Source organism: Chiloscyllium punctatum, chromosome 14, assembly GCF_047496795.1.
Source record: "Chiloscyllium punctatum isolate Juve2018m chromosome 14, sChiPun1.3, whole genome shotgun sequence".
Lineage (NCBI taxonomy): Eukaryota > Metazoa > Chordata > Chondrichthyes > Orectolobiformes > Hemiscylliidae > Chiloscyllium > Chiloscyllium punctatum.
In genome coordinates, this window is record NC_092752.1 from 13884589 (window position 1) to 13904616 (window position 20028).

The 20028-nt window shown below is 43.2% G+C and overlaps 1 protein-coding gene across 1 annotated transcript in view; it reads right to left on the bottom strand.

The window, feature by feature from the left end:
• Window positions 1-1715: 1715 nt before the first annotated feature.
• The window catches only part of ppp2cb (protein phosphatase 2, catalytic subunit, beta isozyme), a 34946-nt gene continuing 16633 nt past the window's right edge, over window positions 1716-20028 (bottom strand). The window contains exons 3-7 of the mRNA XM_072583921.1: window positions 19650-19823; window positions 11746-11835; window positions 10361-10522; window positions 4045-4163; window positions 1716-2405 (exon numbers count right to left, since the gene is read on the bottom strand). Of these exons, the coding sequence (XP_072440022.1) occupies window positions 2333-2405; window positions 4045-4163; window positions 10361-10522; window positions 11746-11835; window positions 19650-19823 (618 nt within the window). The 3' untranslated portion in view covers window positions 1716-2332. The remainder of the gene's footprint in view (window positions 2406-4044; window positions 4164-10360; window positions 10523-11745; window positions 11836-19649; window positions 19824-20028) is intronic.

Genomic DNA, 20028 nt, shown 5'->3' on the forward strand with positions numbered 1-20028 from the left:
GCTTTTGTGATTTATGCATAAGGACACCAGGTCTCTCTGCACAGTAACAGGAGGCTGCAAATGGAGAGGAAAGTAGGTTGCAAGGAATTCAAGACGACAGCTGCAACAGGTGAAGAGGAAGAAGCCTACATTTGTCTACTGGTATTAAAAGCACAATATTGCAAAAGCACTTGAGAGAAGCTGTTGAAAATTAAAAAAGAATGGAGAGGGGAAGACAAAAAATAATAAAAAAAAGAGGCAAGGAGCTCATAAACAGAAGAAACATCAAAAGAGATATTTCTCTCCTTGTTCCTCCATACAAGCAATGATACAGACTTCGTGCTCAACCTATAGCATACCCATGGGACTTTGTTTTGAATTCTGAAAGAAAGTGCTATTATTTGTGAGATTGCATTTCAAATTCACAATAAAGGTCAGAAGCCAACATAATACAAGGTCTGATTTTAAACACCTGCAGTTGCATCGTTCAAATTGCATCGTTCAAATTGCAATTTGGATTATTGACCAAAAGATGGGATAGATGGTCAGAAAATTCCACTAATTCTGCAATCAAACGGCGAGTTGTCTGCCAAGTTTTGCTCTTGACAAAACTTCTGGCAAAAATCACCAATACTTTGTCGGCATTTCCCGTGAATTCAGGTTTCTTTAGTGGCACTGGGGCTCTTGTACCCGAGTTTGGACAATAGGTCTGAATCAGTACCAGGATTGGCAACCAACTAGAAACAACTTCTCTATTCTTCAAAAGATGCTGACTTAACTGGAACACAGGAACAGTTCACTTTTTCTGTATATCCATCAGTACACTTGCCCAACAAAAATCTCTCAAAAACATCATTTGACTCTACAGCCTTTTTTGGAGCATGTGGTGATGGAGAAGGAAAACTAGCACTAGATTCACACTGTCTATTGTAGGGGAGATTTAAAAAATTACTAGTTTGGTTTCTGAATGGCTGTGCTCTAAATTTAAGATTCTGCCTCCTCGTTCAGGATTCTTGCAGCATAGGAACGCTTTCTATTCCTACCCTGTTGAACCTAACATTGCAAACATCTTAATTAGATTATCTATCAAGTTTATGCTTCATAATTGGAACTCTTTAAGCTATGGTGTTATGAGCAGAGGGGGGAGTATGCTGGCCCTGTATTTGTTGGGATGTAGTAAAAGGAGAAACCTCCTGTTGAAACATACAAGATTCTTAGTGTTCAAAAATTGCTGCAATTTTTAAAAAACGAATTACAATAAATCCTTAAATTGTTTCTCATATTTAAGTACTAAATCAAACCTAATTATAAACATGACTGTTGAACTAGTCATTACACCTGCTAGAGGAGACAGCTGCAATATCACATGAAAAGTTTTATGATTTCTGCAAAATTAAACAAATATTTAATAAAAGACACCCACCAATGATTCCCTGTGCAAGGATCATCCTTGGAAGTTTGAATGGGGCAGAAAAAAATTATTCCAGAAACAATCCACGATTTTAACAATAAACTGGTTTCAAAAATCAAATTGTAAAATGTCTGGAAAAGAATTGGTGAAACATTAAATCAATCCAAGATTCAAGTTTTGTATTTTGTTAGATGGAGGTGGAAATAACTGAAAAAATTCAACAAGATTTCAGAAAGTTTGTGCATGTTTGCTCATAACTGTGATTTTAGTTCAGTTGAAGGGAATTTTTTTAATGACCTAAATGATCTTCCTGAAACCCAGTGACTGATTATTTGAATTAGTTTATTGTTCAAATACACCAAGTTGAAGTTGCAAGCACTTTTATGTCAAATATATACAAAAAAGTACAGTAACACAGAACAGTGATTCAAACATTGAAAAGGGACATTTTCTCAAACACTCCAGAAGGACATTGTAAATCCTTTTCAAATGTTCGTAGTGTACATTCAGAACAGGTGTTATGTGCCTCTTACTGAAAAGAAAAAGGACTGTAAAGCAATACATGCCTGGTGAAACTATAACCAAAAATGTCATGACTGTTGCAATTGAACCAGTTTATTATAGCATTTGTACATCAATATTTCACAGTCTCCTAGGTAAAACAAAAGGACATGTAATAGCAAGCAAAATAGAACTGTTAAGACTGAATACCATATTTTCCATACTAAAACAAAACAAAGAAAAAAGTAGAAATTACTTTTCAAAATTGTGTTCAATGCTCCAGGCGTAGGACTGCTTTCAGTATGGCACATTTGGTCCGTGTTAATGCTATTAGGTTTTGACAAACAGAAGTAATTTCAGAAAAACATTTAAATTATTGTTGCTTTTTTTGTAGCAGGTGGTGAACTGCTGGCGTGGTTATAGTGTATTATTAAGAACTCTTTACAGGAAATAGTCTGGAGTACGACGAGTGACATGAGGCTCTCCACGGCGAGGTGCTGGATCAAACTGAAGGCTGTGGAAAAGGAGTTACACTTAGTACAGTACTTGAACCAAAGAGCATCAAAAGGTCAAGGTACAAACTTAATTTCATCAGGTCACATAGATCAGTGTTTGAGATTAATAAAACAGTTGATGAAAGTTCCAATAGCTAATACTGTTGTTCTTCTGAAGTGCTCATCAGTTTTAAAGTTCAAATGTTTCAAACACTTCACATTTTGTAATTAAATCTTGGCTTTGTCAGTTTTGAAACATTGAGTCTACTAGAATAACTGAAAGAGAAGATCACCACACAAAAAAACTGAAGCATTCTAAAAAGTGCGAAGTATGGGGTTAATAATGAAGGGCGTTTCCAAGAGTATAGGACCAGGAAGATACCACTGGAGGCATGTGCAACAAACAAAGCCAAATTTCTGGAGAAACCCAGGCCTGGCAGCATCTGTGGGAAAAGAAACAGAGTTAACGTTTCTAGCCCCATGATCCTTCTACAGATCTCAAGGAGGGTAACCAGACTTGAAATACTAACTGTTTCTTTCGCCTTCAAAGATGCTGCCAGACTTGCTGAGTTTCTCCAGCAATTTCAGTTTCAGATCCTAAGATTTGCAGTTTTTGTTTTATTTTAAGAGATACGTACAACATGCTGTCAGTACAAGTTCTCCATTCAAGACAAAACAAAATTATTCCTACTTTCCACAAGTACAGAGCAACCTCGATTATCCGAATGACAAGGGTAGGAGTATTTTGTTCGGCTAATCAATGTTTGGGTAATACAGTTTACTCATGCATTGGAACCTTGATTTTGTTCAGATAGTCTGAAATTTGGATAATTGACATTTGGATAATCAAAGTTGCCCTGTATGTTATTCTGTTGATGGTTGCTTGGGCTTTTGATGATATTCAATGATATTCTCTCCCTCCTCTCAGGTTCAGACCAAAAGATGTTGGATGCTGATTCAACATGAGAACTGCAAATTGGAACCTGCACTACATCTATAAAAAGGAATTCATTTTCTACGATAGGATCACCATACTCCTTTACTTGATTTTAGAAAGCATATCATAGAGTCAGAGAGATGTACAGCATGGAAACTGACCAGATATCCTAACCTAGTCCCATTTGCACTTGGCCCATGTCCCTCTAAATCTTTGTTCACATACCCATCCAGATGCCTTTTAAATATTGTAATTGTACCAGCCTCCACCACTTCCTCTGGCTGCTCATTCCATACACGCACCACCCTATGTGAAAAAGTTGCCTCTTAGATCCTTTTTAAATCTTTTCCCCCACCCTGGGAAAATACCTTGTCTATTTACCCTATGCATGCCCCTCACGATTTTATGAGCCTCTATAAAGTCACCTCTCAGCCTCCGATGCTCTAGGGGAAAAAAAAGGCAGAACCTATTTCAGCCTCTGCTTATAGCTCAAATCCCCCAATCCTGACATGCATGGAGTTGACTCAGTTGCCAAATTGGAAGCTTTCACCAGACAAATATTTAAATCTAGAGCTGCAGATGGGAGCTTACTTAGGAATTCAGTAAATTTCAAACCAATTTTTACCTTTCTGTCAGAAGTGGACAAGTTTTAAGTTTAATGAATGCAGTCTTCAACAATGTACGTACTTTAAAATATTAAATATGGATTTCATCATACTTACAAGGAATACTTCAATGTGTCATCTAGTTCCATAATAGCAGCTTGGTTACCACAGCGATAACAATAATTTGGAGCACTGAATATTGTTACCACATTTCGATCATGGCACCAGTTGTATCCCTGGGATCAAACAATTGAAAGATCTTTAGCATCTTGAAAAACATAACATAATTACTCCTCCGAAATTACTCAAAGTACCCAACTAAATGCTGCCGAGTTATCTTACTAGACTTTTTCAAATACAGTAACAAAATTATTACTGAATCATTTAGTGTGTTTGCAAAACTAGTGTAAGTATTTAAAGTATAATACAGGATAGTAGATACCCTGTTAAAACATTGGATAACTTTACAAGGATGAAACTGGGTTCCTCTCAAATGACTGTGCATCTAACTTACACTATAATATCAGAATATTCATAATTGCCTCAGGGTTAGAAGAATGAGCTCCATATGTTGAAAATAGTTTATTTTTCCCTACGTCCAAGTAGTATGATAACAGTAAATATTGATACATTTCTCAGATTTAACAATCATGCTTTGCAATACAAACATTATACAAGAAATGTAGTTCAACTAAAATCTAAAAGGAAGTACATATTTCTACCACAACTAAAGTTGCTTTAAACCTACATTTTGACTTGACAATTGGTCAAATAGATTTATACACAGCGAGTTACACATACCATGAAGAATGCCTGTACCGTTCAATAATGGCACCTGGTTCTGCACTCAAAATATTTGATTTTCATGGTTACAAATGTGAGTAGAAGAGGATTTATTTGTAATTAGAAATGTCATTTTTAAAAAATGTAGGATTAATCCATTTAAGTCTTTGGTAAAGTCTAAATCTGTGCCAAATGCCATTGTGTTCAATCATGATAAGGTTCTATAGGGGACTAGCATCACAGCCAAACCTAAAGAATATCATGTGTGAATATAAATCCTAAATGGCAAAGTAAGTGTGTGCCAGTAAGTTTAAGATACTCAAATGGATCACGCAAAATTATGCAGACTTGCTGGAGAATCAGCGGGGGGGAGCGGTGGGGGGGAGGGGAAAGAGGGGGAGGGGTGGGTGTGGAGTCTCTTATCCAGAGGGTGGGAGGGTGGTGGGAATCTGGAAGTCACTGTCTCTAAAAGGATGATGGAGGCCGAAATTCTCAACATTTTAGTATTTAGATGTACACTTGTGATGCCAAGGCATACAAGGCTATGGGCCAAGTGCTGAAAATAGAATCAGAATAGTTAGAAGCTTGTTTTTGACTGGCACAGACTCAATGGGCTGAAGGGCCTTATTTTGTGCTGAAGACCTCAGATTCCCCTGTGCATCTAAATTACACTATAATATCAGAATATTCATAAATTGATTTCATTACACTCAAGATAATAATGGCATTCTCTACACCAAGTTATTCTTCCAGAAAATTGGAGAGAACATCATATGTAAGAAAACCAATGTAGTTGGCAGGTTTAAAACTAAAGATTATTAATTTGTATATTTCTGGGATCAGGCTGCGTCACATTGTAATGGAAGTGGTCGGGGCAGGGGGGGGTGGAAGAAGAAGGCTTTTTTGGATTTTGGTCTAGAGCAGCTTGGAGAACGCAGAGACAGTATGTCAGATACTAAAAAGACTGAGGCATCAAGAATTAGGAACTGAGAAGCATGTGCTCAGAATAACAAGTCCAGATTCAATAGGTAACCTTGACCATAGAAGGAGATGAAGAAGGGCTGATGCCAGAAACGTCCATTCTCCTGTTCCTTGGATGTTGCCTGACCAGCATCTGCAGTCCTCACTTTCTCCACAGAAGGAGATGCCAAAGGGTAGCTAATTTGATACAAATATTCAAGGGACAAACCACGAAATTATAGGCCAGTAAGTCTAAGATCTGTGGCAGAGAAACCATTGCAAAAAAATTCTGAAGGACAGGGTTAATCTCCACTTGGACAGGTAAGGATCAAAGACAGTTAGCATGGCTTTGTAAAAGGGAGATGTTTAACAAATTTGATTTGATTTCATCTTTTGAGGAGGTGATTAGGTTTGTGGGTGAGGGTAATGCAGTTGACGTAGCATACATGACCTTCAGTCAAGCTTTTGACAAGGTATCACTTAGCAGCCTGATTAAGAAGCTAAGAGCCCATGGGATCAAAGGCAATTTAAAAGAAAATTGATCCAAAATGTGCGAGTGACAGGAAACAGAGGGTGATGGTCAAAAGGTGTTTGTGTGACCGAAAGCCTGTGTCCAATGGTATACCATAGAGTTTGGTGCTGGGTCCCATACTATTTGCTGCATACATTAATGATTTAAACATGAATGTAGGAGACATGATCAGCAAGTTAGTAAACACCACCATGCTGGTGCCATGGTAAATAGTGAGTAGCAAAACCTCAGATTACAGAACAATACAGAAAGGCTGGTCAGATAGACTGAAGTGGCAAATGGAATTTAATCCTGAACAGTAAGAGAGATAGTGCCTTTTTGGAGGACAGAGCTGAAAAATGTGTTGCTGGAAAAGCACAGCAGGTCAGGCAGTATCCAAGGAGCAGAAGAATCAACGTTTCGGGCATAAGCCCTTCTTCAGGAATGAGAAGGAAGGGTGTGCCAAGCAGGCTAAGATATAAGATAGGGAGGAGGGACTTGGGGGGAGGGGCGTTGGGAATGTGATAGGTGGAAGGAGGTTAAGGTGGGGGTGAAAGGCCGGAGAGAGGGTGGGGTCAGAAAGAAGATTGCAGGCCAAGAAGGCAGTGCTGAGTCAGAGTTGGGATTGAGACAAAGAGAGGGGAGGGGAAATGAGGAAACTGGAGAAATCTGCATTCATCCCTTGTGGTTGGAGGGTTCCTAGGCAGAAGATGAGGCGCTCTTCCTCCAGGCATCGTGTTGCCATGGTCTGGCGATGGAGGTAGCCAAGGACTTGCATGTCCTTGGAGGAGTGGGAGGGGACACGGGGCAGTTGGGTTGGTTGGTGCGGGTGTCCCAGAGGTGTTCTCTGAAACGTTCTGCAAGTAGGCGGCCTGTCTCCCCAATGCAGAGGAGGCCACATCTGGTGCAGTGGATGCAGTAAATGATGAGTGTGGAGGTGCAGGTGAATTTGTGATGGATATGGAAGGATCCCTTGGGGCCTTGGAGGGAAGTGAGGGCGCATGTTTTGCATTTCTTGTGGTTGCAGGGGAAGGTGCCGGGAGTGGAGGTTGGCTTGGTGGGGGTGTGGACCTGACGAGGGAATCGCCGAGGGAGTGGTCTTTCTGGAATGCTGATAGGGGAGGGGAGGGAAATATATCCTTGGAGGTGACGGAAATGACGGAGGATGATATGATGTATCCGGGGGTTGGTAGAGTGGTGGGGGCGGACCAGTGGGGTTCTGTCCTGGTGGCGATTGGAGGGGCGGGGTTCAAGGGCGGAGGAGCGGGAAGTGGAGGAGATGCGGTGGAGCATCAACCGCGTCGGAGGGGAAATTGCGGTCTTTGAAGGAGGCCATCTGGGTTGTTCGGTATTGGAGTTGGTCCTCCTGGGAGCAGATGTGGCGGAGGCGAAGGAATTGAGAATATGGGATGGCAATTTTACATGGGGGCAGGGTGGGAGGAGGTGTAATCTAGGTAGCTATGGGAGTCGGTTGGTTTATAGTAAATGTCCGTGTTGACGCCATCCCATATTCCCAATTCCTTTGCCTCCGCCGCATCTGCTCCCAGGAGGACCAATTCCAATACCGAACCACCCAGATGGCCTCCTTCTTCATCCTTTGTCATTTCCGCCACCTCCAAACAGACCCCACCACCAAGGATACATTTCCCTCCCCTATCAGCGTTCCAGAAAGACCACTCTCTCCGTGACTCCCTCGTTCAGGTCCACACCCCCCACCAATCCAACCTCCACTCCTGGCACCTTCCCCTGCAACCGCAAGAAATGCAAAACTTGCGCCCACACCTCCCCCTCACTTCCCTCCAAGGCCCCATGGGATCCTTCCATATCAGTCACAAATTCACCCACACCGTCACACACATCATTTACTGCATCCGCTGCACCCGATGTGGCCTCCTCTACATTGGGGAGACAGGCCGCCTACTTGCGGAACGTTTCAGAGAACACCTCTGGGACATCTGCACCAACCAACTCAACTGCCCCATGGCCCCTCCCACTCCACCAAGGACATGCAGGTCCTTGGCCTCCTCTAATCGCCAGACCATGGCAACACAATGCCTGGAGGAAGAGCACCTCATCTTCTGCCTAGGAACCCTCCAACCACAAGGGACAAATGCAGATTTCTCATTTCCCCTCCCCCCATCTTATCTCAGTCCCAACCCTCTGACTCAGCACCGCCTTCTTGACCTGCAATCTTCTTCCCCACCACCCTCAGCTTAACCTCCTTCCACCTATCGCATTCCCAACACCCCTCCCCAAGTCCCTCATCCCTATCTTTTATCTTAGCCCACTTGGCACACCGTCCTCATTCCTGAAGGGCTTATGCCCGAACCGTCGATTCTCCTGCTCCTTGGATGCTGCCTGACCTGCTGCGCTTTTCCAGCAACACATTTTTCTGCTCTGATCTCCAGCATCTGCAGTCCTCACTTTCTCCTTTTTGGAGGACAAACAAGGCAAAGAAACATTGAAATGTAGGACCATAGGGAAGTATTGAAAAATCGAAGGGTCCTTGGTGTACATGACCATAGATTATTGAAGGTAGGCAAATAATGTGGGTAAGGCAGTATATGGGATACTTACTTTTATTAAATTAAGGCACTGTATACAAGAGGTGGTTATGACAGAGATGGATACAATGCTAGTTAGGCCACAGTTGGAGTACTGGTGTAGTTTTGGTCTCTACACTATAGGAAAGCTTTGGTTGCACTAGAGAGGGAACAGAAGACATTCACCTGGATTAGATTAGATTACCTACAGTGTGGAAACAGGCTCTTCAGCCCAACAAGTCCACACCGACCCTCCGAGGAATAACCCACCCAGACCCATTTCCCTCTGACTAATGCACCTAACACTATGAGCAATTTAGCATGGGCAATTCACCTGACCTGCACATCTTTGGACTGTGGGAGAAAACTAGAGCACCCGGAGGAAACCCACACAGGCATGGGGAGAATGTGCAAACTCCAAATAGAGAGAGTCGCCAGAGACTGGAATCAAACCTGGGACCTTGGTGCTGTGAGGCACGAGTGCAACCACTGAGCCATCATGCCACCCTGTAGCCTGGGCAGAAGTGATTCAGTGATAATGAGACTAGAGAGGCTGGATTGTTGTCACTACGGTAGAGAAGGCGGAGGTGGAGGGAAAATCCGGTTGAGGTATACAAATGTTGAAGGGCATAGAGGGGGCAGATAGGGGAAAGCTTTGCTCCTTAGGAAAGGGGTCAATATCCCATGAGACATAGCTTTAAACGGAACGGAGCTGGAGGTTTAGAGGGGAGAAATGAAAATACTTTTCACTCAATGAGTTGTGGTTATCTGTAACTCTGCCTGAAAAGAGTGGTAGAACCAGGAGAGTTCTGTTCAGAAATTTGCTTTAAAAAGTATAGATAGCATTTGAAGTGCTTGCTCATTTTCTTTTGCCAGTGATTTTTTTTTTTAAGCACAGTCTTTTCAGCTAATAACTAGGACTTCAAATTTTTTTTAAGAAAACATTTAAAGCCTCTATTGAGATCTTAACATTTTCCTGAACCAAATGCCATCTCTGGAGTATTAACGACCAAGTTAAATGCATCTGAACTCTTCAGGAAGGACCACAAATAAAAACACATCTGAGCAATGTTGCATTTCACAATGAGTCTGGATTAAGGGACAAATTTAATCTGTATAGAATCCATAAACTTTAGCTATGAAGGCTTTGTAAACCATAGTCATCCAGTGAACCTTTCTTCTCCCATTTTGTTTGTTTGCCAGTTTCTCAGCAGCCTGTGCAAGACTGTGCACCTCCTGGTACACCAGACCACACAACACATTATTAACTCTTAGACCAACTCTATTAATTCTAAACAGAACATTAAAGGCCAAGACATAAAAAAAAAGAGAATATTGCCTTGAATATAGGCCAAATAAGTACCAATTTTATTTAAGAGGAGGATTTAATTGGGACGATTCCTAGGATTTTAGCTTTGATGCAGAGCCGAACCAGCTGCAGATAAATGATCAGTTTCAATTTAAGACATGTTTTTAGAGCAAATCCAGATTGAAGTTAACTAGCTCTGGAAAAGAGTTTTTTAAAAGTAGAAATTTGAGGGAAAAAAAATGCTGACCTCCTTAAGTCTTAAACTGCAGTTTAAACTATTCCATATTCCACTTTACGCATGGCATAATAGTTTCATAGTTACCTTACCTCCATTACAAGTTGATGAGCTCGAGACACCAAAGTTAGACCATTTGCATGGTTAAAGGTTTCCGAGATATCCTGTCCAAAAGTGTACCCAGCACCTCGTGGAGAAATCCCCCAACCGCCACGATCATCAGGATCTGACCACAGCAGATCACACATTGGACCCTGATGATTGAACAGAAATTACAAGAAATCATACACCTTTACAATCTTAAAATCTTCACCATATCACGTTTTTCTATTCTCAGCGCAGCTCCTAAATGAGAAGAGTTTGTTGATCACAGCAAGGTTGACATTGCAGTCAGCTATAGTAACTTAAGTTAGGGAGACCATCATTCTTAGTGAATTCTATTCAGTAAGCTGCTGTAAGAGTAAAATATCGTATAGACACTGAACATAGGATGAAAATTGACTATTCTGGCCAGTACAGTTTTATTTAAAAAATATAGATCAATGACACGTGCAAGATAGCCATTTCAGCAAATACGGCACAGTAGACATGGTAGTTAACTTCAAGAAATGAATCAATGCCTCCAGGGTCAGAAGGGTGCATTGGGTGCCAACAAAGCAGATAGTCTTGAATAGTATCAAGCTTCTTGTAACTGTTGGGAACAACAGAGATGAGTGGACAGAATTCAATCCCACTCCTAATTTGTGCCTTGGAGATGGAGGACAAATTTTCAAGAGTCAGGAAGAGAGAGTTAATTGTTGCAAAATTCCTAACCTCTGACCTGCTCTTGCAGCCAGAAAAGCTGGTCATGAGGAGTTCCTGGACATGGATAGTTGTGGATTCACTGAATGTCAAGGGGAGCTACCTAGATTCCCTCTCGGTGGAGATGGCCATTGCCTGGCACGTGAGACACTCTTATTTTTGTTATTAACATGTATTAATAATTTTAAGAAGGAACTCAACTAGGGGAAGTTGCTGAAAGAGTACAGTATTGTAGCAAAAAGAGGTTGCCTTATTGCTGTTCAGCAAAATATTAGTCAGAGCTGGTTTGTGGGGGGTTTGGCCACAAAGTCAGAGAAGTGACATTGCTGCCTGTGAAGGGGTAAAGGTGTGTTATAAGAGACATCCCAAGCATGAAGTTACAAGAGTAAAGATGGGATGGACAATAAATACTGGTCTAGCCAGCAACCCTCAATCCCGTGAGCAAAAAAAAACCCAAAAGAAATTGGTTTATTTTCTTACAAAGCACATACGTTTCAAAGTTTTGAAAGAAATTTAGTTTGATCCAGGCAAATAGCTCTCAAGTTTTAATAATTTAAAAAATTGTGGGAAGGAAGAATCATTTGCAAGTCCCCCACCCCAAAGCTCCAAGATCCAAAGGGGTATGACATTTCCATTTTTGTGAACAATCCCCACAACAGTACAGGATGGAACTCACCTCATGAGGCACTTCCTGCAGACGATCCAAAGCTCGAATATGATCTAATGTGTCTATGGATGGAGAGAGGCCACCGTGCAGACAGAATATCTGTGGAAAGCAAATTATCACTAAGTGAACAGTATTTATGTGGAAAAGGAAAACTGAAAAATTTCAGAGCTGTCAAATTAAAATTTTTTTACAGAACACAGAATCTATTATAGACACAACTTTGAATTTGGTTTAAAGACTCAATGAATTTTACTTGACCCTACACTGTTCATTTAACTAATTTTGATTTCAAGTTTAAAATAATAAAAAAACAAAAAAAAACCAACAGCTTGTTTATTAACTACCCTCTTCTTTCCTGGTTTAATTATGTGCAGGAACGTAACAGGAAACATGGACAAATGACAACTCCCAGGAAAAGTAAATCTTCTAGGCTGATATAGGCACTAAATGTAAATGAGAGTTAGCAGCTGTGTCCCGAGGCAACTTTGGTTCACGAAAAGCTCTAATTGAACTTAACCTTGCACAAACTTAGCAATCGACTCTGGCATGATATTGTTTACTTTGTTGTCCAATCCTTAAAACGGCACCTCCCAAATCCATTTTCCTTTCTGTCATAATTCCATGCTTGAATTCCTCTAATCAGAGCACCTAGTTTCACCTTGATACCTTTGCAAGGTTCTGCTAAAATACTCACTCATGTCTGTCACTCCTACATTTAAATATTCCAATCCTCAACCAAAACTTATAAAGTTTGCACTTGACAGGAAAAGAAACTTTGCTGTCCACATCTAAAGCAGCACTCATATTCAATCCGGACTCAACTATTCTTAGCAATTTGATCCAAATGCCTCAAAATCCAAATTTCATGGGCTGGCTCCTCTAACAGCGCCACACCAAGTTCTCCACCCACTCTGACACACACACACTGCTTCAAGTCATCCTGTGTAACCTCATGATGTTTGCAGCTGTCTAGTTCCGTATGCTGCAGTTTTCTCTAAACTACTTTTTCCTCTTATAAAAAAGGTTTTTAAAACACACCTCGGTCAAACTCTTGAGTATCTCCCTCTTTAGCTCTGCACCTCTATCAAATTAAGCTTCTATGATGTATCATGGAATTTCCAAAAGTTAAAGGATTATAGTGGTGTAAAACACACAAATCCTTTATTTGCTTTCAAGCATGAGGACAGTTTTTGTAAAAGTAATAAGCTGTATCCTTCCTCAATTCATTACAATTGACCTTTGGCCATTAGATACATCAGAACAATCCGATAACTTTGTCGACTTAAAAATAGGGTAACTTAACATTTATGACTTAACATTAAGCATTTTAGGAGATTATTAAACCAGACAGGTACACAGAATTGGTTCTCAAGGACAACAGTCATAGGGTCATACATCTACAGCACAGAAACAGACTGTTTGGTCCAACTCATCCATGGAGGTATCTAAATTAATCTAGTGTCATTTGCCAGCACTTGGCCCATATCCCTCTAAACCCTTCCTATTCATATACCCATCCAGGAGAGATGAGGATGAAGACGACAGAGAGGAGACAGGTGGAAGAGACCGCGGGGGAAGTACCTGTCAGTAACAAGTTGAATCTTTTGGAAACAGAGACAGAGGACACTGCCAGTCCGCGAGGCGGTCAGGTCTGTCAATCAAAGGTTGGCATGGAGGCAGAACAGAGGAGTCAGACATCGCACAGAGCATTGGTGATAGGGGATTCCATAGAGAGAGGAACTGAACGGGGTTTCTGTGGCAACAGGCAGGATTTAAGGATGGTGTGTTGCCTTCCTGGTGCCAGGATTAAGGACATCGCAGACAGAGTGCAGGAAATGCTCAAGGTCGAAGGTGAAGAGCCAGAGGTGGTGGTAAATGTCGGCATAAATGTCGGGAAGAAGAGGACGAACATACTACAGTGGGACTTCGGAAGAAGGCTGAAAAACAGGACTTCCAGAGTGGTTATCTCCAGTTTGCTTTCGGTTCCACGGGCTGGAAAGGCCAGGAACAGGGCGATAATGGACTTTAATGTGTGGCTAGGGAACTGGTGCAGGAAGCAAGGATTTAAATTCTTGGATCACTGGGGTATGTTTTGTGGTAAGCATAAATTATACAAGAGAGACAGTTTGCACCTTAGTAGGTTGGGGACCAGCATTCTGGCAGATAGGTTTACTACTGAAACACAGCTGCGTTTAAACTAAATAGCAGGGGGAGGGGACAAACTGGATGTTTAAGAAGGAAATCGAAGGGAAAGTTAGAACAAGGGAAGTCAAGAAAGACAACTGTATCAATGAGGCAGAAAACTCAAAAAGGGATCATGCCGTAAGGTTGAGTGAAATGGGGTGGATAGAAAGGGTGAGGGCAGTAACAAATTAAAAATACTATATATGAATGCACAAAGTATTAGAAATAAGATGGGTGAGCTTGAGGCTCTTTTGGAAATTGGCAGTTACGATATTGTGAGGAAAACAGACGTGGCTTCAATGGACAGGGCCTGGGAAATGAATATTCAAGGCTATACGCGCTATCATAAGGACAGACTGACGGGCAGAGGGGGTGGGGTGGCCCTGTTAGGAAGGGAGGATATTCAGTCCCTTGCGCGGGGGGACCTAAAATCAGGGGATGTAGAGTCAGTATGGATAGAGCTGAGGTAAAAACAATGACTGCAGACGCTGGAAACCAGATTCTGGATTAGTGGTGCTGGAAGAGCACAGCAGTTCAGGCAGCATCCGAGGAGCAGTAAAATCGATATTTCGGGCAAAAGCCCTTCATCAGGAATAAAGGCAGAGAGCCTGAAGTGTGGAGAGATAAGCTAGAGGAGGGTGGGGGTGGGGAGCAAGTAGCATAGAGTACAATAGGTGGGTGGGGGAGGGGATGAAAGTGATAGGTTGGGGGCGGGGGGCGGGGGGGGGGGGGGGGGGGGGGGGAGAAAGGATGGAGTGGAGTGGAGTGGATAGGTGGAAAAGAAGATAGGCAGGTAGGACAAGTCATGGGGACAGTGCTGAGCTGGAAGTTTGGAACTAGGGGGAGGTGGGGGGGAGGGGAAAATGAGGAAACTGTTGAAGTCCACATTGAATCCCTGGGTTTGAAGTGTTCTGAGGCGGAAGATGAGGCGTTCTTCCTCCAGGCAGTGAGGGAGTGGCAGTGAAGGAGGCCCAGGGCCTCCATGTCCTTGGCAGAGTGGGAAGGGGAGTTGAAATTTTGGGCCACAGGGTGCTGTGGTTGATTGGTGCGGGTGTCCCGGAGATGTTCCCTAAAGTGCTCTGCTCGGAGGCGTCAGGTCTCCCCAATGTAGAGGAGACCACACCAGGAGCAACGGATACAATAAGTGATATTAGTGGACGTACAGGTATAACTTTGATGGATGTGGAAGGCTCCTTTAGGGCCTAGGATGGAGGTGAGGAAGGAGGTGTGATTGCAGGTTTTACAATTCCTGCAGTGGCAGGGGAGGGTGGGTTGTAGGGAGGCGTGGACCTGAGCAGGTAGTCACAGAGGGAACGGTCTTTGCGGAAGGCGGAAAAAGGGGTGGGGAGGGAAATATATCCCTGGTGGTGGGGTCATTTTAGAGATGGCGGAAATGTCAGCGGATGATTTGGTTTATGCGAAGGTTGGTAGGGTGGAAGGTGAGCACCAGGGGCATTCTGTCCTTGTTACGGTTGGAGGGGTGGGGTCTGAGGGCGGCAGTGCGGGTTGTGGGCGAGATGCGTTGGAGGGCATCTTTAACCACGTGGGAAGGGAAATTGCAGTCTCTAAAGGAGGCCATCTGGTGTGTTCTGTGGGTGGTACTGGTCTTCCTGGGAGGAGATACGGTGGAGGCGGAGGAGGAATTGGGAATACGGGATGGCATTTTTGCAAGAGGTAGGGCGGGAAGAGGTGTAATCCAGGTAGCTGTGGGAGTCGGATTTGTAAAAATGTTGGTGTCAAGTCGGTCGTCAATAATGGAGATGGAGAGGTCCAGAAAGGGGTGGAAGGTGTCAGAGATGGTCCAGGTAAATTTAAGGTCAGGGTGGAATGTGTTGGTGAAGTTGATGAATTGCTCAACCGCCTCGCAATGTAGTCATCAATGTAGCGGAGGAAGAGGTGGAGAGTGGTGCTGGTGTAATTATGGAAGATCGACTGTTCTACGTAGCCAAAGAGACAGGCATAGCTGGGGCCCACTCAGGTGCCCATGGCTACCCCTTTGGTCTGGAGGAAGTGGGAGGATTCGAAGGAGAAATTGTTGAGGACCAGTTTGGCCAAACAAATGTGTGTCGATGGAAGGGTACTATTGGGGATGTCAGGGGAGGGAAAAAAAACGGATGGCTTGGAGGCCCTGGTCACGGCGGATGGCGGTGTAGAGGGATTGAATATCCATGGTGAAGATGAGGCGTTGGGGGCTGGGGAAATGGAAGTCTTGGATTAGGTGGGGGGCATGGGTGGTGTCTCAAACGTATATGGGGTGTTCCTGGACGAAGGGGGAGAAATAGGACAGTGTCAAGGTAGGTAGAGATGAGTTCAGTGGGGCAGGAGCATGCTGAGACAATGGGTCGGCCAGGCTTGTGGATCTTGGGAAGGAGGTAGAACCGGACAGTGTGGGGTTCCCGGACTATGAGGTTGGAAGCTGTGGGTGGGAGATCTCCTGAGGGTCGGTAGGAAGAGGTGTCCTCGAGTTGGTGTTTGGCTTCAGTGGTGTAGAGGTCAGTGTGCCAGACTACCACCATGCCCCCTTTATCTGCTGGCTTGATGGGGAGGTTGGGATTGGAGGGCTACACGTTGGGAGGGTGAGGGGTTGGAATGGGGGAGGGCAGTAGACAGGTTGAGGCTGTTAATGTTCCGGCAGCAGTTGGAAATGAAGAGGTCGAGGGCAGGTAATAGGCCAGCGTGGGGTGTCCAGGTGGATGCAGTGTGTTGGAGGTGGGCGAAGGGGTCCTCGGAAGGTGGGCAGGAGTCCAGATTGTGAAAGTAAGCTTGGAGGCGGAAATGGCAGAAGTAGTGTTCGATGTCACGGCGTGTATTAAACTCATTGATGAGTTGACGGAAGGGGATAGAGCTGAGAAATTCTAAGGGTAGAAAGACCCTCTTGGGAGTCATCTACAGGCCCCCAAACAGTAGTCTGGATGTCGGATGCAAATTGAATCAGGAGCTGAAGTTGGCCTGTCGCAAAGATGTTACTACAGTTGTTATGGGGGATTTCAACATGCAGGTAGACTGGGACAATCAGGATGGTATTGGACCTCAAGAAAGAGACTTTGTGGAGTGCCTCAGAGATGAATTCTTAGAACAGCTGGTGCTGGAGCTGACCAGGGAGAAGGCAATTCTGGATCTGGTATTATGTAACAAACCAGAATTGGTCAGGGACCTTGAAGTGAAGGAGCCATTAGGAGGTTGCGACCATACTACAATAAGCTTCAATCTGCAATTTGAAAGGGGGGGGTACAATCGGTAGTGACAATATTTCAGTTGAATAAAAGGGAACTATGGAGCTATGAGGGAGGAGCTGGCCAAAGTTCAATGGTGCAATACCTTAACAGGGATGACTGTGGAGGAACAATGGCAGATATTTCTGGGGAGAAATGCAGAAGATGCAGGATCAGTTCATTCCAAAAACGAAGAAAGATCCTAGGAGGAGGCAGGGGTGGCCGTGGCTGACGAGGGAAGTTAAGAAACAAAGTCAAAAGAGAAAAAGTATAACATAGCAAAGATGGGTGGGAAAATGGAGGAGTGGGAAGCTTTTAAAGAACAACAGAGGATTACCAAGAAGGAAATACGCAGAGAAAAAATGAGGTACAAAGGTAAACTGGTCAAAAATATAAAGGAGAATAGTAAAAGCTTTTTTAGATATGTGAAAGGGAAAAAAATGGTTAAGACTAAAATTGGGCCCTCGAAGACAGAAACAAGGGAATATATTACGGGGTACAAAGAAATGGCAGAAGAGTTCGATTGGTACTTCAGACCGGTGTTCACTGGGGAAGACACAAGCAATCTCCCGGAGGTAACAGTGGCTGAAGGACCTGAACTGAAGGGAATTTATATTTGCCAGGAATTGGTGTTGGAGAGACTGTTAGGTCTGAAGGTTGATAAGTCCCCAGGGTCTGATGGTCTACATCCCAGGATACTGAAGGAGGTGGCTCTAGAAATAGTGGATGCGTTGGTGAATATTTTCCAGAGTTCAATAGATTCAGAATCAGTTGCTGCGGATTGGAGGGTGGCTAATGTTGTACCACTTTTTAAGAAAGGTGGGAGAGAGAAAGCAGGAAATTATAGACCAGTTAGTCTGACCTCAGTGGTGGGAAAGATGCTGGAGTCTATTATAAAGGATGAAATTACAACACATCTGGATAGCAGTAACAGGATAGGTCAGAGTCAGCATGGATTTATGAAGGGGAAATCATGCTTGACTAATTTTCTGGAATTTTTTGAGGATATAACTCTGAAGATGGACAAGGGAGATCCAGTGGATGTAGTGTACCTGGACTTTCAGAAAGCTTTTGATAAAGTCCCACATAGGAGGTTAGTGAGCGAAATTAGGGTGCATGGTATTGGGGGCAAAGTACTGAGTTGGATTGAAAATTGGTTGGCTGACAGGAAACAAAGTAGTGATAAAAAGCTCCCTTTCGGAGTGGCAGGCGGTGACCAGTGGGGTACCGCAGGGATCAGTGCTGGGACTGCAGCTTTTTACAATATATATTAATGATAAAGCAGATGGTATTAATAGTAACATTAGCAAATTTGCTGATGATACAAAGCTGAGTGGCAGGGTAAAATGCAAGGAGAATGTTAGGAGATTACAGGGTGACCTGGACAGGTTAGGAGAGAGGACAGGAAGGCAGATTACCACCTAAATGGAGTCAAGTTAGGTAAAGGGGCAGTACAAAGAGATCTGGGTGTTCTTGTATACCAGTCAATGAAGGCAAGCATGCAGGTACAACTGGTAGTGAAGCAACCCAATAGCATGCTGGCCTTCATAACGAGAGGGATTGAGTATAGAAGCAAAGAGGTTCTTCTGCAGCTATACAGGGCCCTGGAGAGACTGCACCTGGAATATTGTGTGCAGTTCTGGTCTCCAAATTTGAGGAAAGACATTCTGGCTATTGAGGGAGTGCAGCGTAGGTTCATGAGGTCAATTCCTGGAATTGCAGGACTATCTTATGTTGAAAGATTGGAGCGACTGGGCTTGTATACCCTTGATTTTAGAAGACTGAGAGGGGATCTGATTGAGACGATAAGATTAAGGATTGGACACTCTGGAGGCAAGAAACATGTTTCTGCTCATGGGAGAGTCCTAAACCAGAGGGCACAGCTCAGAAATAAGGGGTAGGCCATTTAGGACAGAGAGGAGGAGAAACTTCTTCAGCCAGAGAGTGGTGGGTGTGTGGAATGCTCTGCCCCAGAGGGCAGTGGAGGCCCAGTCTCTGGATTCATTTAAGAAAGAGTTGGATAGAGCTCTCAAGGATAGTGGAATCAAGGGTTATGGAGATAAGGCAGGAACAGGATACTGAGTAAGGATGATCAGCCATGATCATAATGAATGGTGATGCAGGCTCGAAGGGCAGAATGGCCTACTCCTACACCTATTGTTATTAAATGTTGCAATTGTACTAGCCTCGACCCTTCCTCTGGGCAGCTCATTCCATACACACACCACCCTGAGTGAAAATGTTGCTCCTTAAGTCCCTTTTAAATCTTTCCACAGCTCTTAATCTGATGGGAAATCTTGAGACTCCATTAAAAACATATATATTGGCATTATATACAGATTGAGACTTTTGTACTTGAAAGCACCACTGACAGTAGGAGAAAAGCACATTGGATAGTCACAGCACTCTAAAGGGAAAAGACTCAAAAATCAACAATTGAGTAGGTTTTGAATACAAGGAAACCATTTCATAAGACCTGATGAGAAAGGGAAATAAATGAGAACAGATTTTACTCACTTGACCATCCACTAAGGCCGTCAAAGGAAGGTAATCAAACAGATCTGTAAAGTACTTCCAAACACTAGCATTTCCATATTTCCTTAGGCATTCATCGTAAAACCCATACACTTGAGTGATCTGTCTACTTTCGTGGTTGCCTCGTAATATTGTGATACGTTCCCGATAACGAACCTGTGTTTAAAGAAACATAATTAAGTTTCAGCTGCATTGCCAGTATGCATAAGTTAGAAAAACATATAACTGAATCTGATCAAGTTTTATTAGTACTTCAAACAAGACTGCAAGGAAAAGCCAGTGAACTACAGACCAGTGAGCTTGATGTCAATGGTGTGCAAGTTGTTGGAGGGGATTCTAACAGACAGAATCTACTTGCATT